This window comes from Idiotropiscis lumnitzeri, chromosome 20 (assembly GCF_059441095.1).
Source record: "Idiotropiscis lumnitzeri isolate Australia: NSW breed Sydney's pygmy pipehorse chromosome 20, RoL_Ilum_1.0, whole genome shotgun sequence".
In the NCBI taxonomy this organism is placed as follows: Eukaryota; Metazoa; Chordata; class Actinopteri; order Syngnathiformes; family Syngnathidae; genus Idiotropiscis; species Idiotropiscis lumnitzeri.
Genome location: NC_142410.1, coordinates 1,168,210 through 1,195,841, shown reverse-complemented (window position 1 = coordinate 1,195,841; position 27,632 = coordinate 1,168,210). Strand labels below are relative to the sequence as shown.

General features: G+C 43.8%; 1 protein-coding gene across 1 annotated transcript in view; it reads left to right on the top strand.

Annotated features, from left to right (window-relative positions):
* myo15b (myosin XVB) overlaps nucleotides 1–27,632 on the top strand; it is a 151,476-nt gene that overhangs the window by 71,410 nt on the left and 52,434 nt on the right. The window contains exons 18-26 of the mRNA XM_088284636.1: nucleotides 10,672–10,762; nucleotides 10,828–11,077; nucleotides 13,798–13,904; nucleotides 14,451–14,510; nucleotides 14,646–14,721; nucleotides 23,685–23,800; nucleotides 25,561–25,676; nucleotides 26,001–26,142; nucleotides 26,241–26,352. Of these exons, the coding sequence (XP_088140762.1) occupies nucleotides 10,672–10,762; nucleotides 10,828–11,077; nucleotides 13,798–13,904; nucleotides 14,451–14,510; nucleotides 14,646–14,721; nucleotides 23,685–23,800; nucleotides 25,561–25,676; nucleotides 26,001–26,142; nucleotides 26,241–26,352 (1,070 nt within the window). The remainder of the gene's footprint in view (nucleotides 1–10,671; nucleotides 10,763–10,827; nucleotides 11,078–13,797; nucleotides 13,905–14,450; nucleotides 14,511–14,645; nucleotides 14,722–23,684; nucleotides 23,801–25,560; nucleotides 25,677–26,000; nucleotides 26,143–26,240; nucleotides 26,353–27,632) is intronic.

Genomic DNA, 27,632 nt, shown 5'->3' with positions numbered 1-27,632 from the left:
TCTTTTGGAAGGCAGCACAATGCCTCTAAACTGACAGCTGGAATAGGCTCCAGCACACATGCGACTCTAGTGATGATAAGCGGTTCAGAGACTGAATGAATGATCTTTTGGAAAATAATTCCTCTATGGCTGGCCCAAGCTTATGTCTGTAATTTAATTTTGCATTATTATTTCTTAAATTATCGCACCATACCTGAAACAATCCAGTCAGAGATTGCACACACAGAAGGCTTGAGTGAGGCATGCATCATTTCCTCATGTGCTCTACAGCTCGTTCGTAGGAAACCACAAAGAGTCTTTTGCTGGTTTATTATCAAACGCGAGTTAGCAACAAACTTTAAAATGAAAGAATTGAAAAGTTTGATACTTCCTATTAAAGGATATGGCGGTAACCACCAGTGCCGACATGACCATTCCATGAGGTAATCAGCAAAGTTGATCTTATATTCTAAATTCCAAATATGGGCGTAGTTTACGGGCCCCTTAAATGCAACTGTTTCGCGTGTTTCAGAGGTCAAGTGACTTAGAATTCTTCTGTGTTTTATTTGATGGCATGATTTTGTGATTTATGAGTGGATAATGTGGGACCAAAGTGAAACGGATTCTATTCAGACTTAATAAATTATGCTTAAACTGATGGTTGTTACGTTTTTTAAGTAGGGCTGATTTTATCATAAATCTCTATTTAATGATTTGTTCTATTTCCATATGTAGACAGTGGGGCTGCACGATAAATCGAAATATAATCGACATTGAGGTTTGACATAGTGCAATTATCTAAGCGCAAGACCGTGCAGTTTTGTATAGTTTTTCCTCTCTCCCCCAACCTTTGGCGTTCGATTGATAGATGAATTAGCCAACCAGAATTGTCGATACCCGGGTCTTAATGGCGCTGGCCAATCAGGGTTGTTGGCTAACATGCGTTAGTCTGCACTAACACGCGATGGTCTGCGCTCTGGTGCCTCCGGACAATAACACGTGCACTTTGGGTTTTTCTCCACGTGCATCTCGGGTTTTTCTGTGATTGCGGCGTACAGAAGTGGATGTAATGAAGTAACTTCTGCCGCTATAAAGGAGAGGGAGAAGCTTGTGCTGAAGAAGGGCGGTACATCTATTATTTGGATGAACAGCGGATTTGACAAAAATGAACCGCATAAGAAAAAAAAAAAAGTTAGATCCAGAGGCAACATGTCCAACCTATTTCAACGTTAAAAACACTACCACCGATTTGAGTATGAAGCTTGTCAAACAGGTTCGAAATAAAAAAATGAAGGTGAGGCAACAACTAGCTGTCATTCACATGCTAAGGTAACATCGCTAGGTAGCATTCGCATTTTGAAAAACAATTTGCATCGGAAAACTATCTCGTAAATATTTGTGCGTACCAGTGACAAGGTCCCTCTCAGAGCATCGTTTCAGCACTAATGGCAACATTGTTACTTGTGATCGTGCATGTCTGATAACAGCGATGATCAAGATGCTTTCTAACCCCAAAAACTAAGAGTTTTTCACGATTACATATTGCACTACGTTTTACACTTTCTGATTTCTATAATCTTGCAGAAGCATTTTTTTGTTCCAGTTCCTAAAATACGTACAATTCCGGATAGTTTCAGTAACAACTTTTTAAAAAGTCTGTAAGCGAAAAACGATCATTATCATATTAATACTTGATCCAGTTAACCTACTGTGAAAGGCAGCTATCCTTTTCCAAAAAAAGTGTGCAATATTTATGCTTCAAAGAATTGTACTGTTTGTACAGGAGAGAAGAGCGTTTTGTCATGAGTATTCTTATTTGTAAGTTCTACAGATGTGTTTGCTGAGAATAGAGTGCATAACAGTGCAATGTTGACCTGTTTAAAGGTTTACACTCGATACATAAAGATTGTTTACATAAAGTTATGGTTAGCATTGCCTTCTTTGATTGTAATGATGCTGCCAACGAATAAAGAATAGACATGTTATTGTGCATTCTGTTATTATTCTGGATATGCAACTTTAGTATTTTATAATCTCACCATACTCTGAGCCCCAATATATTGTTTATATTGGGAAGTAATTTGGCACAGAAGCATAATGCAGGTCAACGCGCACACTTCAGCACAATCGCCATTAGAGAGTCAATCAAATGGTGACAACTAAACTGATTCACAATAGTAGCATTTTACTGTGTAAAATACAAAAAAACGCAAATCAAATCGCAATATTGGTCTGAAAAATTACAAATATATATATTTTTATCTTCAAGGGTATAAGAAACACTGGTTGTCTTGAGTCATTCAGTTGATACAGCAACAGTGATTATGGAGACCCAGGTCCTCTGTGTCGGGAGTGGGCAAACTTTTTGACTTGCAGCCACAATATGTTGGAAAATTTTTACAGAGGGAACATTTGAATAGAATGTTTGAGCCAGATATACTAAAGCGTTTTGTGTTATTTGCAAACCTCATAGCAAAGTAAGCACACGTAAACTACATTTCCAAATTCACCCAACAACGTCTTTCGCAATACACTTGTGCCCGCATCAAATGTTTTACTCAGTTTATACTTCTTCCTACTCGCTTTCGAACATGTAAAGTATGTTTGTGTAAAATACTACAAATGGGCAACCACTGTCAATTTCTTTTGTAGCTCACATTTGATGATTACGTAATTCTGTTTGTGTGTTTGTTTTAATTTTTTTGTTGTTGTGGTTGTTTTTGTCTAAAGAGTTTGTGAGTCTGGACGAACTATATTGGAAGGAGGCGACAGGAGGAACGACACACACCATCCAGTATTATTGCGTAACTGTTTATTTGCCTCATGCACAAACAGTCCATATGTAAGGTTCCTACCTACATATGTCACCTAATACAGTTTTTCTTGTACTTTGATTTTTTTTTTCCATTTTACTTTTATTAATTATGTTCAAAATGAATTTAAATTTAAAAAAATACTACATCCCCCTTTTGAGGTTAAGGAATCTTTCTAAGGAAGATGTATATGCACGCACAGGCAAACACAACATTTATTATACAGAGTCAGTAAACAAACTCAAAGAGTATTGTAGCCATTAGCTGAGGAACGCCAAATAGCATATAAACAGCTATAACTCAAGATAAGCTATAAACTATCACACATTCGTCAGTATACACTCTGGTAATAACACAAAAAATAATCCTCTCAAGAAAAACGGAAAGTCAATTACTCATTCCTATATCTTCTATGAGGGATGGGGTGGACTGTCCAAACCCTCCAACTGAGTGTAAGGATTATTCTGCCTCAAGTTCACTCAGCTCCTATAGCTACGAGCAAGCAAAGTCTTTCAAGTATGTAGGAGCTGTCCTTACTCTGTGTGAAAACGCTTCTCACATACTCGATTCTGCTGACTGCTTGCTCGAAGAACGTCAGGTGTACTCACCTGCTGATGATTAGCGTTTACCTGGGCCTCTGGCATGTCTTTTGATGTCTCAGCTCCTCCAGTGGTTTGTGACAGATGGTGACGGTACGGTACGGTGTCTCAACAACATAAGACCTTGGTGTGTTCGCTGTAGATGCAACAGTGCCACGTTCCTGCATGTCCCTGACCCACACCTGATCTACTGGTCGAAGGTGTGGCATGTCACGTGCTTTGTGTCTGCGATCATAATTCTGACTCTGCATCTGTCGGTACCTCTGTTCTGGAGTCTTCAAACGTTCCATGTCCACACATCTGGGATCGAGCTGAGATGAAATCACAGGAACAGTTGCCCTTATCCTCCTCCCCATGAGGAGTTCCGTGGGACTGTAGCCACTCGCCAAGGGAGCAGCACGGTAGGCCATAAGGGCAAGATATGGGTCTCCAAACTTCTTGAGAAGACCCTTAATGGTCCTCACCGCACGCTCAGCCTCCCCATTTCCCTGTGGAAAATGTGGGCTGGACGTCACATGCTTGAACCCCCATTCCGATGCAAACCTGTTGAAGACCATAGACCAGGTGTGGGCAAACTACGGCCTGGGGGCCACATGCGGCCCGTTATTGGTTTTAATCTGGCCCACCGAACTTGAAAAAAATTAAATGAATAAACCTCGTTAAAGTTTTATTTTCTAAATACTGTAGTTTTTTTTTAATTATATAATAATATATATTGTTGTAATGCTTTTGTTCACTTTCATTTCAAATTTAAATTTTTTTTTTTCTCAGATGAGGTGAGGTTACCAAAACACTCCATTTTTCAGCTCCTAGTCCGGCCCCTCAGTCAAATTTTAGAACCCATTGTGGCCCGCCAATCAAAATGTTTGCCCACCCCTGCCATAGATGCATACTGTAGCCCATTGTCGAAGCGCACTTCTTCAGGAATTCCATGACAAGCAAGGATAGACTCTAAGTGTTCGATCACAGCCTCCGATGTAGCAGACATCAGCCTTGCCACTTCGAAGAACCTTGAAAAATAGTCCATTATGACCAGATAATCTTTGACATTTATCCGGAATGGATCAGCTCCTCCCAAGGACCATGGCCTCGATGGGAACTTAGGAGACATCATTGTTTCTCTGAGATTCGTCCTCTTCCTGGCCCGCAATCGTTCGAGCCAGATCTTTACTGAGACTTGGCCACCACACCAACTGTTTCGCCCTTTCTCTGCATTTAGTAATCCCCAGGTGGCCCTCGTGAAGCTTGGACAACATGTCTGCTCGAAGTGACGCTGGAATCACAATCGTGCAGCCATACAGCACTAGTCCATTCTGAACCGTGTGCTCACCAAAAAATGGCAGATAGAGCTGAAATGTACGGTCCACAGAAAATTTGTCAGGCCATCCATCCAGGCAGAACTTCTTCTGCTGTAGGAGTTGGCATCATTGTCTTGATGTTCTTGTGTTTCCACTATCCTCGATTCAGTCGCAGGAAGGTTCAGAATGACAGAATCAACATGCAAGGTGACCTCTTCCTCTTGCAACATGGAGCTGACAGGGGCCCGGGACAGCACATCCGCTGTTGCAATGTTCTTGCCAGCTTCATGAGAGATAGTATAATAAAACCTCATCAACCTCATTCGAAGAAGTTGGATGGGTGGCGGAAGCACATCTTGAGTCGTGGAGCCCAACAGGGGAACTAGAGGCTTGTGGTCTGTTTCAATATGGAACTGTTTCCCGATGAGGAACTCTGCAAACCTCTCACAGGCCCATGTTGAAGCAAGTGCCTCTTTCTCGATCTGGGTGTATCGCTGTTCGGTGCTGCTGATGGCTTTCGAAGCATATGCCACTGATTTTCAGCTAGCATCAGCTTGCTTCTGGAGACGTACACTGCCCAACCCGCAGGAAGATGCTTCAGCAGAGACAAGTGTTGCAGCATTTGGCTCATATAACGCCAGCCCCGGGGCCGTCATCAAGTCCGCTTTGATGCTATCGAATGCCTGCTGCTGTTGTGGTCCCAAGACCCACATGTTGGACTTCTTAAGCAGGTCTCTGAGAGGACATGTCTTCTCCACCAGGTGAGGCAGGAACTTACCAAGATGATTTGTCATCCCTCGGAAATGTCTCACTTCGCTGATGTTGCCTGGCTCCTCCATTACTTTTACTGCACTCACTTTGTCGGGGTCTGCACTGACCCCCGATGAGACGATAACCTGTCCCAAGAACTTTGTGTTCTTTGAGAACTCACACTTTTCATTTAGTGTGACGCCCACATCCTGCAGACGTAATAGAGTCCTTCTCAGCCTCTCATCATGCTCACACTGCATTGCTCCAGGCCCGTGCATATTTTCACTCTGCTCTTGCATTTCCGCTTTGGTAACACCACCATAGGTGCACACAATTTTGTTGGCACCTTAGAGATGACTCCTTGTGCCTCCATACGCTTGAGATCCTCTTTAACTTTTGGCAGGAGTGGGAGAGAGATATTGACAAACAAACGTTGCAAATGATAAAAGGAATGGCAATTTTTTTAAACAAAACCAGTCAGGTGAAAATACTGGGAAGCACCTTTTACAATTGAAGTGTCAGCAGCTTTGCCTCAAATTTCCCCATTGTGGGACTAATAAAGGACATCTTATCTACCGTATTTTTGGACTCAAAAGACGCGCCGTGTCAAAGGGCGCAACACCTGTTGGGGGCGCTATTTCTGTATTTGTTACATAGATAGAACGCGCCGACTCATCGGGCGCTAACACAACCGAGCAGTCTCGCTGGCTGCTCAGTCGCGCTAGCGTGTTTTTAAAATGGCAGCGGGAGTTCAGTGGTACTTTATTTTAGCTTTTAACAACGTGCTGAAGTTGTCCTCATCCAAAAATGCACCAAGTCCTTGTCTTCTGTATCCAAGATAAACAACACGAGTCATTATCAGTCTGCCTCACCATCTCGCTGCTTCGCCGTCTCGCTGCGGCGCAGCCCCTCAGATGGGATGCCGACACAATGCCGGTGTGAGCAAGTCACTTGTCAACAAACGATGTGCGGTCACGGTGTTACATCAAAACTAAAACTATCATCCCAAATCAACTGAAAAGCATAAAAGTGTAGGCCCAGCAAAATTCTGCCTCCCAGCCTACCATACATTACCTTAGTTTACATGCATGCACACTAAAACAGACGATAGCATGGCTAGCTGTTTTGAAAAAACGGCAACAGGAGCAAAACTGCGTTTGGTTGTATTTTATTTAACAAGGTACTCACGTTAAGAGTTATCAGTCATCCACAAATCCTTCAAAATCATCGTCTTCCGTATCAGACAGAAATAGTTGGGCAAATTCTCCCTCAAACACGCCAGCTTCCCTCTCGTCATTGTCCGAGTCTGTGTCGCTGCTGAGCGTCTCCCCGGATGTAATGCCGGCTTTCGCGAAAGCTCTTGCAATAGAGCTAGCAGACACGTTCGTCCAAGCAGCTACAATCCACTCGCAAATTGTGGCATAACTTGCTCTTCGCTGTCTCCCAGCCTTTGTGAAGCTGTGTTCGCCCTCCGCCATCCATCGCTCCCACGCAGCACGCAACTTCACTTTGAACGCTCTGTTTATACTTAAGTCGAGTGGTTGGAGTTCCTTTGTCAAGCCTCCCGGGATGATGGCAAGCTCTGAGTTCATATGCGTGACTTGACTTTTCACAGCGGCTGTCAGATGGGCACGCATGGAGTCACAGACCAACAGCGACGATAGGGGCATCGCGCTGCTTTGCACTGGGGGCGTGCCTTTGTGTTGTTTTGTCTCCCCTCTCCCGCCTGTTGTCATTCACACCCATCTCCCCTCTCACGTCCGCCTGTTGTCCACACCCATCGATCCCCTCTCACGCCCCCCTGCTGTCGTAAGCCACACCCGCCTTCTCTCTATATAAGCGGTGTGCAGGCAGTTGATGTTCGCCGTCAGCCCAGCGGCGCACTTGGTCGACGCAATGGGCGCTCCACCTCAAAGGGCGCCCTGGCTTTTTTGGACGGCTTTCCGGACTTTAAAGTGCGCCTTATGGGTCCAAAAATACGGTAATCTTATCTTCACGTCACTGTTTAATAATATCCTCCGCAAATTAAACATTAATTTTCACTGCTTTGTGAATGACACTCAGCTCTACCTCTCCTGCAAACCATATTCCCCTCTGCCTCCCCTTCCCTCTCGTCCTGCCTTTCTGAAATAAAATCCTGGTTCACCTCTAACTCTTTAAAACTAAAAAGCAGTAAAACTGAATTACTTCTTATTGGCACCAAATCCATCTAATGTTGTCAGTTTTTCACTAACCATTGACACCACCTTGGCCCTCCATTCCCTTCAGGTCAAGAGTCTGGGTGTCATCCTCAACAGTAATCTTTCACTTCAATCCCACATCAACAACATCACCCGATGCCGTTATTTCCATCTCTGTAATATCAGCTGTCTCCCCCCCCTCCCCTCACCACAGCCATTCTCATCCACAGCCTCGTCACCTCCCGCCATGATTATTGTAATTCCCTTCTCTTTGGCCTCTCCCAGAAAGCCCTTCACATACTTCAGCTTGTCCAAAGTTTTGCTGCAAGATTATCACCAGATCACCTTCCACCCATCACATCACCCCCATCCTTCAGCAGCTCCATTGGCATCCGGTCAATCAACGAATCATTTTCAAAATTCTTCCTTATACTTTCAAATCTATTCACAACCTCGCCCTTCCTTACATTTCCGACCTCGTCCATATCAGCACTCCCTCCCGCGCTCTCCGGTCCTCTTTCTCCGTCTTCCTCACTGTACCCCTGGCCCGCCTCCGTACCATGGGGGACAGAGCCTTCAGCCACTCTGCTCCTCACCTCTGGAACTCTCTCCCACCTGACCTCCGTAATTGCACCACCCTTCCTGTTTTTAAAACTAAACTCAAAACCCATCCAGGGTTCGAAGTTAACTTTAAAAACTGTTTGCCCATTAGGGCAAGTGCCACTAAAATTTGCCTTGCCCGAGTGGCCAAATTACTTGCCCAACTTGGGCAAGTGACAATTTTTTTTCTCTTGCCCGAAGATTCAATTACCTTGCCCTGAGGGACTTTTTGTATGACAAAGTGTCTAATTACAAATTGCATGAATTTTTTGTTTGGACAGTTCCTGCCTAGAAAGAATTAAAAATAGATGCGCAAAAGGTAAGAAAACTTCCGGCTGTCAATTTTCGGCCAAAATATCGTAGTTTTTGTTGTGTTTTTCAAACTTCAAATGAGGATGCAACTACAGCGAGTTCCAATACTGCGGGATTTATTGACGTTCACTTTAACTCGACATTCACTGAACTAACTGATCCCCGTAGCGCCCGCCCATTGCCCCCGATAAGGCCAATGGAACATACCACAACATAAGGGGGTGTCTGGGTTAAACCATCACCATACAGTGACTACAAACAGATCACACCACAGTTTTCGTCAAAATTAAAGATATTTGGCTGCTCTAAAAAATGCTTGCCCGGTCGGGTAAGTTGCCCATAATTATACCTTGCCCGTGGCCAAATTTCACTTGCCCCGGGCAATCGGGAAGCGGTTAACCGCGAACCCTGCCCAACTGTTCTGCCTTAACTACTCTCTCTAAGTCCAGATATGTCTAGCCTCCACTTTTGTATTTTATCCAATTTGTTTTACGTTTTGGTGTTTTTTTATTTTGTATTTTTGTCTGTACAGCGTCCTTGAGTGTTCTGAAAGGCGCTTCCAAATCTAATTTATTATTATTATTATTATTAATAAAGATATAGGCCTATAAGATGCACAGTCTAATGGGTCCTTGTCCTTCTCTTCGGCAGAGAGATGCGGGACTTAATAACAGATAGAAGGATGGACGGTTGGTGAATGATAAAACACACGCGCTGTTTTAGAACAACCCAAGAACAAAACAAAACACAGGTTGCAATAACTGCAACCGTTATTACGCCACTCCTCCCTAATGTCATTCAAAAATATAAATCCCTTGCTACGGTTAGATTCCTGCACGTCAATAACATTGAACCGCTTTATTACTAGGAGGGTAAACAGAAACAACACACCAGCAGCACGTACAACAAAGAAAAGTAAATGGCAAAGAAACATGCTTCAGTTGGGTGTTAAACGGCGACAGAGAAACTATAAGTCAGGTAGAAACACTCATGAACGAGATGGTTAAATATTGACTCACTGTGCGGTATGCCGAACTTCCTCTGTACACTTGATCAAGTCAGTAGCCTCAGAAACTGAGGAAACCCACTCTCACTGTCTGGGAATGTAACGCACAGCTTCGTCAGGAAAAGAAGAAATGGACAAAGCCCCTTCTTATAAAGTTGAGCCAGCCCGTTTCTTCGGCACATCGGCACATAATCCTCATAAAGCGAAGATTGTGGCCCTGATACTCCACAGTCCAGAGTTTTTCCGCCTCTCTTATTAATAAATCCTTAGTTTGGTAACGGTGAAAGCGGACGCCCACTCGACTCCGGCTTTGGCTTGGGAACATGATGCACCCTATCCAGCTCAGGTGGAGAAGACAGGCCGCGGTCCCTAAAAACATTGAGAAGCCGGGAATAAGGCAGTAGGCTGTGGACCCTCAATGAACTCCAATAGGCCCACCACTCGGATGTTTCTCCCGTCGAGGTCGGAAAGTTTCAGGAACAGCAGCCTGTTCTCCTCGTAAAACTCTAAACTCATAGCTTCGAGCTGCTCCAAGCATTGGCTAACCTCATTAGCATTAGATTTGAAGTCGCACATACGTTGTCCGTACCCTGAGACCATAGATTTTATTGAGTTCAATTTGCCATCTAAAGTTGCGAAAGAGGATTTAAAAGCAGCTGCGAGTTGTTCCTGAAACCTTTCGAGCAATTTAGCAACCCGTGTCGCTGTAAATACGCCACTTGCATTCGGTATGTGACCTAGCACCTGCCACGTTCTCCTTTGGCTGATCTCTCCTGATTTCTTTGGTGGATTTTGACATCGCTCAGCAAAGTGTTGTGCCTTACAAGTTCCAAAGTATTCAAAATTAGCTGATATATGCTTATAATGCAGGGTATATAGGCAGGTAGAAAAAAAAAATGACGAGTGCCAGCAACTTGCTGCCTTCTCCGTTGCACAAAGTCTCCCGTATGTAACTTTGTGAGTGAGATTTGAAGGCACTGATATACTGGTGAAGCCCTTAATCAAATGATGAAAAATTCCCATGCTATAGTTATTATTCAATGACGTTTTCATTAAGAAAGAAAGAAAGAAAGAAAAAAAAAAAGAAAAGAGAACATTCCTAGTAGGTTTAATCTCTTATTAATCACTTCACAGAGCTCCTGCACGGCAGTTTGTGAAGAAGGTAGATCCCAAACAGGAAGCTCTTGCCAAACTCAGAAAGAAAGCACCGGTGCCGCAACAAAAGGTAAGATTAATTGGGATGTCAAAGAAAAGCATTAATATTTAATGGTCACTCCTCACTTATTACAGAAACAGTGGGTCACATCTCCACCAAGGGAAAAGCAATCTCCCCCACTCACTCCGTCCCCACAGTCTTCTCCTCCCTCTACTGTGGGCCCTCGTGTCATCTCTAACAACATGAGGCAGAAGCAGCGTTCCCTGGAAGATTTGTTTGGCTCACAGCGCAACAGACACGTTTTACCGCCTCCCCCTGAATCTCCTCCACCTCCTGTACTTGACAACATCCCTGACGCACCAACCATGCTTGCGCCATCTCTGAGTGAGTCTAATAAAATATTGTTACTATTAGTTACAAAACACAGCTTCTATAACAGAATCATGAAATGAAATGTTCTTTTTAAATCAGAACTGTACTCTACTGAATGTACTCAATTCTATGGGCTGAACAATTTTAGGAAAAAAAATGTATTGCAATTTTTCTGATTGATTTTGGATTTCAATTCATTTGCGATTTTATTCACCACGTACATTTATAAACATGACAGAAAAAAACATTATACCATTAAAAAAACAACTACGAGAGATTATTCGAGCAGGATCGGGAGATAACATAGAGAGGTATCACGAATACACACTTTGTATGAGGATGAGAGAGCTCGGCGAAAGCACATGCTTCAAAAAGTAGCGACTATTGCTGTCATGGGGGATCGCTGGTCTTCTACGAACAATGATAATTACTTGGGGGTCGCAGCGCATTTTATTGGCAAAGAATGGACTCTGCACTCATTTGCGCTAGCTGCTAGAAAAACAGAGGTGCGAAACTACGCTGAGGCATGCCTTGCGCTGACCATTTTGAGGATATTGCAAACAAATGGGAAATAAAGGACAAGTTAACCACCCTTTGCACGGCTAGTGCAGTAACATGGTTGCAGCCGCAAGACTACTCCCATTTGAACACCTACCCTGGACTGCCCACAGTCTGCAACAAACTGTGTGAGTTTCCCTTAACGACAGCGGATTTGAAAGTGTGAACTTTTTTCAAAGATAAAGAAAGCTGTTAAAGTAATTTGACCAGAAATATACTTTCTGTGATGATTTTACATGAATTCCAAGATTTTACTCAAGTCAGTCTATTTAACAACTTTGTAGAAAATTGTACAAGTACAAATTTTAATTAAGCGCGATTAATTACAGAAAATAGTGCGATTAATTAGTAATACAATTTTAATCGTTTGACAGCACTAAAAATGGAAAAGGTCTGCTAAATTGCTCATCTAGCTGTTATCTTATTTTATGTCTAGATATGTATAGCTGCTGCCTCTGCGCCTTAACACGGTGTTAAAGGTCGACTGTACACTTACGCACTTATTTTGGGTCTTTCCTGTATTTCACTTTTACGATTAGCACGCTGAGAGACTCCTCCTTTGCTTCCTCGGTTAAAACACTACTTGTTAGTGGGCTCGTTTCTTTGTCACCATGGAAATGATCCGCATCACCCAGCTTGTTGCTGCTGCTGTGCACATATAGTACAAATGAAGTCCGTATTGCTGCGGCGCAAGATAGCTTGGCGCCAAGCATTCAACCAGCGGAAACAATTTAATCAGTACGCCGCTGGTTAGTGTGACCTGCCTCGCATTGTCTGAGCTTGCGATTTTGGTCCCAAAACGATAAGTGTAGATAGTATAAACCACACAAGGAATTTGTCTCTCTTAGTTTGTGTCATGATCCGCGTCGGGCATGACAGGGTTTTGTTATTGTTTTCGTGCGCATGCGGTTTTGTTATTGTTTTCGTCACCTCCCTGCCATGTGCACCTTGTTTTTGTTTTGATCAGCCGAGTAGGGGCGTTTCCCCTCAGCACCTCGCCCTCACCAGCCACGCACCTGCTCCCCATTAACAATCACACACCTGATTCCCATCTGCTCCCCTGATTACCGGACTATTTGAACACCTCATCCCGACAGCTCTGTGTCGGAACATTTCTCCTGCTACTCCATACCAGGACTGTCACGGACGCTTCCCGATCTCGTTCTTGCTCTCGTTCACGTTCATGTCCCTCAGTATTTGTCACTCTCTTTGTTCCTCGTTCTCGACCCAGTTTAGTCATGTTTTAGTTTGCCCTTTGTTATTTGTTGCACCCTGCCACGTTGTTTGTCTTTGTTTCACTCAGTTAATAAATCCCCTTTCAGTTACCCGTTTTCCCTGCTTCCTCGCACCTTGGGTCCTTCCCCACCTCGCCTACCGGCGAACCCTGACAGTTTGAGCCACTCCAGTACTACTATGATGTTTGTATTGTGTTATCATTTTTGATGATTAAACAGACTGTGTCACACTGAACAATGAACAAAGCGACGCTACTCAGGAGTACTTGAGTGCAAGCAAGGCCTGAGGATAGATTTGAACCCCAAATCTGTCACGTGTGAGAGGAACTTGCTCATGACTTGACCTTACCCATTTATGCTATGGTATACAATTTTAGAACAAAAAACATACATACATAAAAGATGGACTAAAATTCTACATTTCTTCAACATTTGTCAATATCTTCAAAGGCAACAGGCAGAGAATAAGTAAAGAAACCTTGCTAATGGACATCAAAATTAATCGAGAGAGAAAACACAGGCTCAGCGGTACAGAAATTGTTCTCTATTCACTGTCACTTTTTAAATTAAGAACCATGTTGGTGTTCACACTTTTATTCAAGATATTTGTCTTTTGCTGCCAGTGTTGGGAGTAAGGCATTACAAAATAAACTACAGTGCACTATAAAGACTTTATAACAGTATGTGCTGTTTGCTGTCATATTCCCCTTCAGAGGTGCTTTGGGTCGGATTGGACGCACCACAGCCGGTCATTTAGAACCTGCTTCCAAGCCTTTGACCCCTCACTGAAGAAATCCTACCTGTGTCTTTCTCACATCCCGGTGTCACTCCTTGGTTTTGTGTCTCCCCCTTCTTTCTCTGAACTTGCGCTGTTGTCTGTCACTGTGCACAAAAAGAAAGAAAAGTTCCCTTGCCTTCATTACATTTTTCTCTTCACAGGTATGATGCCAGAGGACGAGAGCGGTCACTCTCAACTTTCTCATTATTCCCCTGGTGTTTATTTCTCTTACAATATGATGCCTGGAAAACTCTACCTGCGCAAAGAGGTAACATACACTCGGTAGCACTAACATTCTTAGTGGAGCTTCATCCAACGCCATTTTATTAACTGTCATGTTAAATTCATCCATCCATTTTCTGAACCGCTTATCCTCACTGGAGTCACGAGTGTGCTGGATCTCAGCTATCATTGAGTGGTACAATAAAACTATACAACTCTTTTTTTTCCACTGCTGCCGCTGTAACAAAGCATTTTACATATAACATAAAACAGTAATAATATAGGTTCCCACCCAATTTCAGGGCACACATCGACAAATTCACACATTAAAGTTAAACACGAACAAGTAGTTAAGTAACTTTTAGGGGGTATGACACATTTGCTTGGCTTAGTAAGTGTACTTAACATATCAGCGAAAAACAGAGTTCAGTGCAAGCAATGTTTATTGTGTTTTGTCAATTTTCAACACGTTTCGAAAACGTGGCGCATTAACTAACTTGAAGGTTGGTAATGTTTTACAAACTGAGGTCTTTGTTTTTCCCCCACGCTTTCATTGTCACAATGTTCTTATTTCAAATATTTTTGTGTTCAGGTGTTTTACCCCAAAGACATGTTCAACCAACCCTACATCCTCAATCTTTTATATGAACAGGTGAGTGCAGATGCTATGGCAACCTGAAGATATTTAATGTTGAGTCATTCCTGTTCAAGTTATGGTTGTAGATTTAAAGTTGTTTTGAGAGACGCCAGGTATATAACTTGTTCCTAATTCAGTATATTTTTACAGATCATAATGGACACCTACTCTGACAACTGCGTGAAAATAAGCAGAGAAGACCGAAGGAAAATGAAAGATTTGCTATGTGAGTATTTTGAAATCTAATCTCTCTCTCTCTCTCTCTATAAATATATATATATATATATATATATATATATATATATATATATATAATTACATAATTTACATACAGTAAGTATTCTCACCTATGGACCTCTATTAAATGGAAATTCCTTCACCCGAAAAAAAACGTATGCATGAAATTTTCTACTACTATATATTAACGATCGATTCCTCACAACGGAAATTCCGATATCCGGAACCCGGAAGCCATAGCGAAGCCCGCAGGAGGGCAAAATCAAGCAGTTCCTTCTCCATACAACGGAAAAACTTTGACCGCTCCTCCACGATCTGATCCAAAACAGCGGCATGTAAGTGACCTCTTTGGCATGAGTTTTGTCGTCTGTGGATCATGGCATCCAAAGAAAGAAGAACGAAGAAATTGCTTGCGGCTTGACGGTCGAAGTACAGCAGCGTAAATGAACTTGTCTTGGAATGCTTTAACTGTTGTCGTGCAAAAAACCTCCTGCTTACTGGACTGCTAATTAGAGAGAAGGCTAGCTCAATAGCGCTATCTACGGGCATAGAGGACTTTACAGCATCCCGCGGCTGGCTTCAAAAGTTGCCTGACGTCAGCTGACCAATGCCGTCTTTTGTGGTGAGGGAGGAATGTAAAGTTAGAGAGTAAGAGATTGGAAGAAAAAGCTAAAAAAAAAACAAAAAAAAAAAAAACTTTTCGTTAACATACCTGCACGGTCATACAGGACATGTACCGTAGTCGTTTCTCATATAAGGAAATTCTGTTATACGGACAGATTGGATCATGCAAATATGGTTCCGTACTAGAGATACTCACTGTATATGTATTAAAGTTCCTTGAACACGAAGGCAGTAAGCTCAACACCTTCCACTCATCAAGACTCTGGACACCAGCTTGACCAGACAATTACAGCATTTATCATCAAATGTGAAAATAAACAGATTTTAACAGTCTAAATTGCTGTGATCCAAATTAGGGCATATTTACTATTAATGATAAACATCCTTGAGCTTGACACACCGTTATAATTGACATGGCAAGAATAGTGACACAAAATTGCCACTAGAGGGCGCTGTTAAATAAAAAACAAACAGCAAGCCAGCAACCCAACTGCTAGACAGTATGACGCCAACTACGCATTCAAAGTAGATCGTCTCACGTCTTATAGCGCACACATCTCACGACTAAAATGAGATATAATGAGACTGCTAAACGAAAAAAAAAAAAGAAAAGGAGAAGACATAGTGACATGCCACAGCTGCTCAAGATGTAGCTAGTTGTTTATAATGATCACAGAACTGGCGTAAAGAAACAAGACAACGTTCGCACGACGGCACTACTTCAGGGATATTTATCACGTGAATGACTCAACGTCGCTCTTAAAGGCAACTGCATACTTTAACAGAACCAAATGAGTGAAGTTAGAGATAATAACAGACTATAACCAGGAAGTCTGAGTAACAGAAGATTATCTACCTACTGGAGGCAGGACACTCCCTGCTTGGCAATCTTGAATGTCACAACATAAAAGTCCAAAACACAGTTCTTACTATTTCTTGTCAGGAGCAAGTAGGAGAATTGTCTCGGTGACGGGACGTTGGTAGAGTTTTGTCCCATCTCTCCTGGAGACCTTGACCTCAACTTTACGTACCTTGCCGTCATTACTGGGAAAGACCTGAGTAATCAATCCCAGAGGCCACTCATTTCTGTCAAACTGACTTTCCTTGAGAAGGATGATGCTTCCAGCCTGAAGGTCAGGGATGGGAGCCTGCCACTTCCGTCGAGGCTGAAGTGATGCAAGATATTGCTTCCTCCGTCTATCCCATAAAGTCTGAGCCACATGTTGGACTTGGCGCCACTGGGACTTGTGGAGGTCCTTGTTCCAGTCTCCCACAAGAGCTGAAGGAAGACTCACTTTCTGGGTGAGGAGAGTTGCTGCTGTAAGAATGAGAGGATTATCTGGGTCAGTAGACACCGGAATCAGAGGTTTGGCGTTGATGATAGCAGCAACCTCTGCCATCAATGTGGTGAGTGCCTCGTGACTGAGTTTTAAAGTTCCCAGCTGGAGGAACATAGAGTCCAGGATCTTACATGCTTCTCCAATCATCCTCTCCCATGATCCGCCCACGTGGAACGTGAAACTCTCATGCACATTCTTGGTCCAGGAGAGTGAAGAGTGGTCAATATTTGAAGGAATATTTAGCTCCTTACACGCACTGATTAAATTGGTTCCTCGATCAAAACGGATGCACTTTACAGGGCCTCTCAGAGCGATAAAACACCTGAGAGCATTAATGAAGCTTGAGGTGTCAAGCGATTCAATTACCTCTATATGGACAGCTCGTACACTCATGCAGGTAAATAACACTGCCCACCGCTTACTCTGTGCGAGGGGAGTCAGCTTCGCCTTTCCCATGACAAAAACCATATGGATCATGCCTTCTGCATCTGTTAGCCTGAGCTTGGCTACAGCTCCAGTCGCCATAGTTGAGGCATCACAAAAGATGCATAAGTTTCTGTGTGACATTTATGAGAGGGATGTTACTGCATAAACCCGAGGGATCCGGAGACTGACAAGGTCGTCAAAAGAGGATTGCCTTGGGATCCACGTCTCTTTCATCTCATGAGGTACGGGAGAGTCCCAGTCGCTGTGGTTGTTTGTCAGCTTTCTAAGTATGGCTTTGCCTTGAACGGTGACTGAGATGATGAACCCGAGAGGATCGTAGATGCTATTCACAGTCAACAGGATGCCTCGCCGTGTAAAAAGTTTTTCTTCATCACGTAACTTAAAGGTGAAGCTGTCAGACATTAGGTCCCAGTTGAGGCCCAGATTGCGCTGCATGGGAAGATCATCAGAACTGAAATCCAGGTCTTTGAAGTCGGTCGCGTGATCTCGGGATGGGAAGGCCTCCATTTATTGTCTTTTGCTTGAGGTGAATTTGTGTATTCGCAGATTTGATTCTGAGAGAGTGTCTTGCGTTCTCTTGAGCAGTTCCACCACTGCTTTCACTGTCGGGAATGACTTCAAGCTGTCGTCTACCTAGAAGTCCCGGTTAACGAACTGTTTGACATCTGCATCGCATTCTTCTGCACTCTGCCGAAGACAGTAGATGGCCACTGCAGGAGAGTCCCATTACCCCTTCCCATGGTGGTCTCCTGCCACTCTGGATCCACTGTCGCACATGGTTGAGATCACAGTCCTATTCCTGCTTGACAGCCCACTCTGCAGCGTTCACAGCCTCTAATGCGCAACATGACGGTCCAGCAGCAGTCTCCTCATGCAGCTCCAACTCCCTGGCATACCGCCAGTCGCAGTAGCATGCTGAGCCCCAGCCCGATGAACCACAATGAGTGGATCTGCCTGCAGCTCCTCCAGCCACGTGACACTTGGCCCTCTGGCTTCCTGAACAACATCAGCCACTGTCGTGCAGCGTGATCTGTCCTGATGATGAAAGGCACACCACACAGGTAGTATTTGAAATGGTGTGTAGCCAAAACAACTGCTAGCAGCTCACGTTTGGTGACACAGTAGCGTCGTTCATTCTTATTGAAAGTGCGGCTGAAGTAGGCCTCCACCCGCTCACCTTCCAGCCCCACTTGTGACAATACTGCCCCCATAACAGCATTGCTGGCGTCCATGTCCAGCACAAAAGGCAAGGCTTGATCTGGTGGTGTGAGAACAGGAGCAATTATGAGGGCCTTTTTTTAGGCTGGAGAATGCCTTCTGACAGTGTAGTGTCCACATGAATGGCTGGTTGTCTTGAAGAAGGCGGAACACAAATTTCCTGTAGGATGAAGCCAGCCCCAAAAAGCTCTGAAGCTGTTTCGTGTCTTTTGGGACTGGTCAGTCTTTGATGGCGCTTTTCTTTCAGCGTGCTGATGAACTCACCTCACACTCTGTGGCCCAGGAAATACACCTCTCGACGCATGAAGTGGCACTTCTCTGGGTGCAGTTTCAATCCAGCCGCTGCAATTCTTCCCAGCACCAGCCTCAGAGAATCTATCGTGGCCTGAAAGGTCCCACCATGGACGAGGACGTAATCCAAACACACTGAGCACTTTTGACTTGGAATGTAAGAGAGCACTGTGTCCATCAAGCACTCAAATGTTTCTGGTGCATTGCATAGGCCAAAACTCATGACCTTAAACTGCCAGTGTCCTCGGTTGGTTCAGAATGTCTTCTTGGGTCTGGATTCGGCAGTGAGGGGGACTTTCCAGTAGTCACTGTGCAGGTCAAGTGATGAAAACCACGCAGACCCTGACACCAGGTCCAATGTCTCGTCTATGCGCAGGAGCGGGTAGCAGTCCTTCCTTGTCATCTTATTAAGCGGCCTGTAGTCCACCAAAACCGCGGTCTGGTGCTCTTTTTTATGGGAACCAGGACCACACCAGATCCCCAGGGACTGTCGGAAAGGCTCGGTGATTCCCACTTCGAGCTTTGCACGGACCTCTTGTACCGCAGCCTCCTGCTGCGCCACAGGCAGGCGTCGGGGCCGTACGTTTACTGGTCGTACCTCCCCGATGTCAATGTGGTGCTCAACCAAGTGAGTGAGGCCCACCTCATTCTCACTGAATCTTTTCAAAGTCCCACAATACCTGCCACAGCTGTTCACGCTGCTCGACATCCAAACCATCGGAAGTTATTTTCCCAGATGAGTCGGATTACCGTGGTCCGGTTCTCTACTAGCTGATCTGGGGTTAATTCCACTGACATTGTCATTGGCCGACCCAGTGGGCAGTCCCATCACGGGGTGAGTGAACTCTACCTGGTCAGCAATCGACTGCCGTGGGGTCAGTGATGCGGCTACCTTGGTCAGGCTGGGTGCTGATGTTCGCCCCAGAAATACCCCGTTGAGACGCGGCTCGGCAGGATGAGCACCCAGGCTCCCAAGTCCACCACACATTTTGAAGCTTTCAAAAAAATCACGGCCGAGAATACAAGGGTCATTGACGTCAGGTACCCAAGCTGAGTAGGTTGTTCACAAATCCCCCAGGATAAACTCGAATGTCCCTTTGCCTCTCATCTGGGCTGTTTCACCGGTCACTGTCCTCAGTTTTGTACAGGTCGATCTTAAGACAGTTCCAGCTGGAACAAAGTCAGGCTTCATAATTGTGGCTGAAGATCCATTGTCCACCAGGGCTGTACAGGAAACATCCCCAATTCGCACCCGAACATGACTGGGGTCCCCGATGTCCGTCCAATCCACCATTATAGCGATCTTGTCCTGACCGTGGGGGGTCCCTGCACACAGCTCCTCCGCATGCAGAATGCAGTTACCGGTCAATGACTGGAGGGGTCCGCATTGTCCAGGCTACATGGACACTTTTTCGTTTCCCTGTTGGTTTAACATCTTTGGGCAGCGTCGCCGCAGACAGCAGGGCGTGCACGTTGACCACTTCCTAGTTGTGCACATCAGTTCGTCCATCCACGCCGGCCTGCGCTCATCCCCTTGGGAAGGCTGATCTCTGCAGCGCCCTCTTGGCTGCAATCTCCCTCTCCATGGCAAGCGCGAGCGCCTCTCCCAGCACTGCCGGGTAGCGAGTTGGACGTGCATGCGTAGTTCATCCAGTCTGAGAACTTGGATGAACTGGTCGTGTATCAGCTCATTTTGGACTTAATTCGGCGTTCCAGCATACGCACGCCAACCTAGGCTCTCGATCTCATGAGTGAGGCAACAAAGCGTCTCACCCGGAAGTCGATCATGCTGTTTGAACTCACAGCGCAAAAAGTCTCTCAAATTAAACTCCCCAAATTGCCGTTGCAAAGCACCCACCAGCACGCTGTAATTGAGTTTCTCTTCAGGGCTTAGCAGCAGCAGACAGTGTGTAGCATCCTCTGTCAACGAAAGTGTTAACTGCATCGCTTTCACCTTTTCCGACCAAGGCGCTGCAACAGATACCAGCTCAAACTGTGCTCCATAAGCACCCCAACTTCCCTTTCCGGAGAATTTAAGGGCTTTCATGGCAGGCCACGCGAGCCCCAGGGCGCCGCCGTGCATGTTTATGTTCATCTCGACCGCAGCAGTAGCTGCAGCTTTGTCATGGCGAAACCCTGTCTTGGCGGGCTCGTACTCATTTTGGCGGAAAACATCAGCGTTATGGCGATTGGGGTCAGTGTAACTTGACACAGGCATATCAACCACGCACGGCACGGCTTCTTGCGTTACCCTATGTCGGGTACCGGCATCGCCGTACGGAACGGCTTGTTCCTTTACCTTAACACCGGAGTCGCTGAACATCCTCACACACAAACGCCGGACGTACGACGGGTAAACCCAAAACTTCTGACACCAATGTAATTCCCGTCCCAGTGTTCAATGATGTACACAGTCGGCAATGGAAACTGTTTGCTCTAATTTAAACCAACAACAAAATAAACACATTTAAATAGGAGCTGCTGATGGCCACAACTCACGCCAACACGCTCGACATTCAGACTAACTACCCAAGTCAATCTTCCCCAACCTGGCTTATCACAACTCAATGACGTAACCCACCACTCATACTCCAAACAATGACAGATATTACACCATATATATATATATATATATATATATATATATATATATATATATACATATATATTTCCCGCTAATTTACATTACACCATATAGAAAGTGCTTTGTGACAGCTCCAGCTGCTGTGAAATGTAATATATAGATAAAGTTGTATTGTATTGTATTTGTTAGGCTTTTCCTGCGATCGCTGGAAAATTGTGGCTGGACTCTTAAAACGCAGACACAGGAAAAGATGGGTTACAAAGATATTTATTATTACACTGAATATTCAGTTATCCAAATATAAATCTAAGTACAGTAAACCCCCGGTTATCGCGGTTAATGGGGACCGAGACCACCCGCGAAAACTGAAAACCCGCGAAGTAGCGGCGCACCTTCAAAAATGCTTAAAAAAAAAAATATATATATATATATATGGGTAGAGAGAGAGAGAGTGAAATTCATGTTATAACAAAAAAAAACAAATTATTATTAAAACTTATTTTTTTATTCCCCAGCCATTATTTTCGTATTTATTCAATTACTTCTTTTTGTATTTATTTAATTACTTCGACTTTTACCTGCTGGTACGCCGTCCGGTGTGCCCTGTGAATGTTATGATCCTCCAGCAGAGCTGGAGGATTGAGCAAGACTCTCCAAACGCAGACACGGGAAAAAAGGTGGTGATACAAAGATATTTATTATAATCACAATATAGTCAGTGTAATCAGCGCGTCTCGCAGCAGCTGACGTCATGGCGCGAGACGATCGCTGGAGGAACGCCCACACAGCTGAAAAAACAAAAACACACGCGGCATGACAGGCACGGATCATGACAGTGAAATGAAAGGTGGCATTCTTCATTTATTTATTTATTCATTCATAACTGACAGTCTCACGCTCTGCTCGTGCTCGGGCGGAAGAGGTGCTCCTATTCGGCTTAACTGTGACACACGCCCGCCCTCCTCCCCCGGAGCTTCCATTCGGTTAAACTTAGGGGCCGCTTGGCACCGCCCGTGCCCGGGGAAGGTGCTCCTCTTCGGCTTAACTGTGACGCGAGCATGCCCTCCTCCTCCGGAGCTTCCATTCGGTTAAACTTAGGGGCCGCTTCACACCGCCCGTGCCCGGGGAAGGTGCTCCTCTTCGGCTTAACTGTGACGCAAGCATGCCCTCCTCCTCCGGAGCTTCCATTCGGTTAAACTTAGGGGCCGCTTGACACCGCCCGTGCCCGGGGAAGGTGCTCCTCTTCGGCTTAACTGCCACGTACGCCGGCTGGAGCTCTGGTACGGTTCGAACCGCGCGAAACGTCGCCCCAAATCGTGCTCGGGGGAACGTGCTCTTCTTCGTCCACTCTCTTCTTCGTCCACTCTCCTCTTCGGCGCACGCCGGCCGTCTAACCGCTCCAGCGCCCCCTCGTGCCGCTCGGCGAAACTACAATGCCCCCGAATATTTTTTAGACCCGCGAAGCACTGAACCCGCGAAAGGTGAACCGCGAAGTAGCGGGGTTTCACTGTATAGAGGTATCTATGTATAAGGTTATATCTATAATTACAACCGTCGACGAAAACGATTAACACAAAGCGCTGGTGGAATAACTCACACCAGGAAAAAGTAATCACAACGGAACAAAAAACGCTTGCACAAGGCAAGGAAACAAATAACGAAAATAGGTTACTGCAAAAGGGCAAGAAGAGAACCAATGAGTGAAAAGAGAACAGAAACGAACCGAGCATTAGCTGGAGACGAAAAGAACAAAACGCTGAACACAACACACGAAGCAAGAACACTATCGATACGGGGAACATGAGCATGAGCAATGTGGGATAATAATCCGACGCTGACTTGTCAGTGTTGGTGGCTTAAGTAGTGTGTAATCAGTAGGTGAATGAGAGTCAGGTGTGGAGCTGGTGGGCGCGTCTCTCTGCTCCTGATGACATGGCACGAGACGATCGCTGGAGGAAACGCCCCCACTCAGCTGAGAAAACAAACACAACATGGCATGACAGAAACGGGTCATGACAGTATTGTATAGTATGTATATGCGCGGGTAGACACAGTCACACCACAAAGAATCCTCTTTTGACAACTTTACTTGCCTCCAGTAACAATTAAGTTACAATCACAGCGGATAGTTGCTGGGCCAATTCACCGTGTTTTTTTTCGGCCTCTAGCTCTGGCACACACAGCATTTTAGCAGTGTCCACGCAGAGAGCTGCGGGTATCATACAACAAGAATCAATTAACGATACTCATCGCGTTGCATTCACTGACCAAACCGAGGCTGGGAAAAGTTAATGATTCAGAATGTAAGATATGACCAGGATGTACCTTTATTTATTTATTTATTTTAAATCGAACAAACTGTACTATAAATATCACTCTTAATTTGAATTTGATTTGTTTGAGGACCTTGTGTGTCACATGTCATTTTATGCCATTTCTCCTTAATAGCGACTCTTAATGTGGGAACAATGAGCGACATTCGGGATGACAACATGAAGAAAAGGATTGTCATTGCTGCTCGGGATAATTGGGAAAACTACTTTTCGCGCCTATTTCCTGTTAAGGTAACAATATAACACTATATATTTTAGTGTCATATTATACATATAAAACTAACAATATAGCCATCTGTCTTTAATGTTGTTTATTATTTTCAATCTGATTTGTGATTTCACCACTTTTCCTGGCTTAATGTATTTATGCCAAATGGGGCGGACTGCGTACAAACTCAATGGTCCACAAGCAAACTTCACCAGCGAAAAAATGCACAAATTCACGGGTTGCAGATCTAAGGCCCCCATGTGCATTCTGAATTTGATGATGTGGGCCCTGCCTACATGATACACCACAATGTGCAATGTCCAGAACAGTGGGTGTCTGGGACGCAAAATTGGATTGTTTGACTGCAGGATGGCAAGCACATGAGGCTTTCCATGGTTGTTCAGGCAGAGGGCTGTAATGCCGGCCCCTGTGGTATTACTAGAGCCACACATGATGTATTAATGGCATCCCCAGGTTGTGTTCGGATTAAGCAGGATCAGGTGGTGGCCGCAGGATGTGGATCACTAGAGTAATAGGTGACTGGCCAGGTGGCTTGTGCAGGCCAGCTGACTGGTGTGGCGACCTGACATTGACATTTGACAGGCGTGCACTAGCCCTGGCAACCCAATAGTAACATGTACAGGTTCTGATGGAAACTATACAGCGTGTGCCGCTGAAACAGAAGAAGTATGCTGCAGCACAGGAACCAAGCATAGGAACAAGAGTCTGCAGCTACTGCAGTGTAGAAACAGGAGCCTACGGCCTCCAGGGTCTTGAGCTACCGTGATGAAGGAATGCAGTTGCAGGAAGTGCCACTGGAATGCAGGATTCATGAGCCTTATGAGCCATTATGGTTGGGTAGCACTAGATACGAGGGTGCCGATTGGTGGCAGTGAATGAGGCAAGGAAATTGGTGCCAAGTTACATGATGAGAAGACTTATCCTTTACATGGATTTCACTGTTGACCATCACATGGAGGTAGACGGGCAAACAGGTACTAGTAAAAGACAATATAAAAAATATTGAGTGGGTACTCACACAGCGTTTTGAATAAGAAAAACTCAACCAAAACTGCTATAAGCTAATTGGGATAGAACCCAAAAAATTGTAATTGGTTGTTGGAACAAGAGTCAGGAAGAAAGCTTTATAAATTAGGGCCGTGTTCAATATCGGGGAAAAAAAATGAGAGAAGGTAAAATAGTAGGGAGATGTGAAATTCTAGGACGAGAGAAGGACACTAGTGAACAAGACCAAGAGAACTGAACCACAGGGCTGACTTGAGAAGGGATAGGTGTGGGTGTCTGCAGGCCAAAGTTGATAGGAAGCTGGACATGCTTGTAACGTGGACCTGAGCATGTACTGTATACAACTGACTAACTCATGGGAATGGGGTTTGAATCCCCGACAAGGCGAATGTTTGCCTTTTGAATTTGACATTTGAAGGGAAAATACTACAGAAATATTATAAAAAATTATAATAACACATTAGTAGAGATAAAATTACTTATACCGGATTGTAAAATTGTATCCATATCGCAAAGCTCTAATTAGAGGGAACATTTAGACCAATGAGACGCTAGAAATATTCCTGTTGGTTTTGTGACATTGCTCAACAGTACCGTTTCCCAAACATTCTCAGTTGTTACAGTACAGAAGAAATGTGAGCTCTACTTCAGGCCACAAATTTAAATAAAATATACATTATACGTATTGCCAACTTTGAGGAATTCTGTATTTACTCCTCCCTTACCCACCCTATTTGTTCATATCTACGAATTGCAGTCAGACAGTGGTGATGCTCAGATTTTGGGTGTGTGTCATCGTGGAATTCGTCTCCTGAGGATGGTTCCAGCATCAGGCATCGATCCAAAACACCTCCGCCTACTTCGAAGCTATAGGTAAATATTTATTCAACAGACAGAAAGATTAAACGTGATTGATGGACGAGCCTACCCCAGTTGAGTTTTGAGCGAAAGCTCCAAATACCCTGATACCTTAAAGAAAGTGTGAGACAAAAACGGAAGGTTTGATGACTAGATAGATAAAATGATGCATAGTTGATCACCTTTTACTTGATGAAATTTTGTTTAAATCTGTTCAATTTTTAAAGATGCATGCACATCTGCTTAAAACAAGAACACTCAGAATTTTAAAAGATACAGAACTACACACGACTCCCATTTTGTGCACTCAGTTTATGTCATGGTCCTGCATCTAAACAGCTTTGCAGAGTTGCTGTCGGTTGAACTCTGTGACATAAACCAAGTACAACTGGAGCTGACAAATGAAAATCTGAAGCTGCACTCTTACAGAGCTCCTCAAATAATTGCCATGGTTAAAGTCTTCCTCAAAGAGCTCATGAAGGTACAAAGTGCTTGCTTGTATCGTATTCATAGATGGAAAGGAAGATGTTTTGTTTTATACCTTGAAGGTTTTTAATGGTGTGCTGTTTGGTTCTCCAGAATTCCGGCCACATGGTTGCCCTGAAGAGCTTTGTTACAGATGACAAGAGCCTGCTTAGCTTCAGCAGAGGTGATGTTATCAAGCTACTACCAATGGAGGGACTCCAAGCAGGTAAGCATTTCTGAGGCATTTCTTAGGCATGTCAGGTTTTTGCTCACCTTTCCTGTCCAGGGTCTCCACCTGAGAAGACCTTTTTACAATCTGACTGATGAATCCATGTATTTATCCCTACACTTTTCACGCCAGTCGGTGTGGTCAGCAACACTTGCTGCAGCACCCAATTACCTGGAACCACCTGTTGCTCTTCCTGCTGAGAAACAGAATCACTTTCAAAGACTTGATGTATATCTTGTATCTCTAAAGTCTTTCATGTAATCTGCAAAATTTTCCTCATCATCAAATTCCCATTATAATGAAATTATTGGAAATTCACATGGTCAGCCAAATAAGGCTTTATAATGTACAAGTCCTATTGTGCTTGTAATGCTAATGTACAATTTGAGTAGATCAAGACATTAAGTCGTTTTAATCTATTTTTATTTTTTTATAGTCCCATACATTCTTTCCACCAATCCAGTGCTTTGAGGGTGATAAGCACTGTGATTCTGGTTGGAAACAACTCTGAAGAATTTTGAAAAGATATAGATGACCAAACAATATCCATTTATTTAAATTTGTTTATTGTCTCAATTCAATAAAATCCAAATACAAATTTTATATATAATAATTGAAAAATCAAAACTATACATACTATGGAATGAGCTTCCATTAATGTTAGTCAAGACCCCTTTTTGTCCACATTTAAAATTATTTGAAGATACCTTTTTATTCTTTAGCTTTATTTTGGGATCTTCTGTTTATGTGTTATAGTTTACTTTCTAATTTGATGTCAATTTACATTACACCATATGTAAAGCTCTTTGTTACAGCTCCAGCTTGTTGTATCGTATTGTATTGTATACACAAGCCATACATACCCCTTTCCTGTTTGAGGCGTGTTTTAACGATGACTTCATATAGCCGCCCAATCGTAATTTTAAAAAAAATCCCCAAAAAATCTCTCTCTATATATATATATATATATATATATATATATATATATATATATATAGCTTCCAAGAAAATGTCAGGTAAAATTAGCGCTGTACTTGAAACGGGCATGTGCTTTGTTAAAAAAAAAAACATTTTCTGCCTCTGTTGTTTATTTTAACATTAATGACATTTTCAAATCTATTCCATACATTTTTTTATAGAGGAGTGGCAATTTATGCATAATTTAGAATCCACCCTCTGCAATAATTTGTAAGTCCCAGAAAGGACACAATTTGCCTTATTTATTTATTTATTTTCCCCAAGGCTTTGGTGCCTTCACAAAGTTATTTTTCTAACCC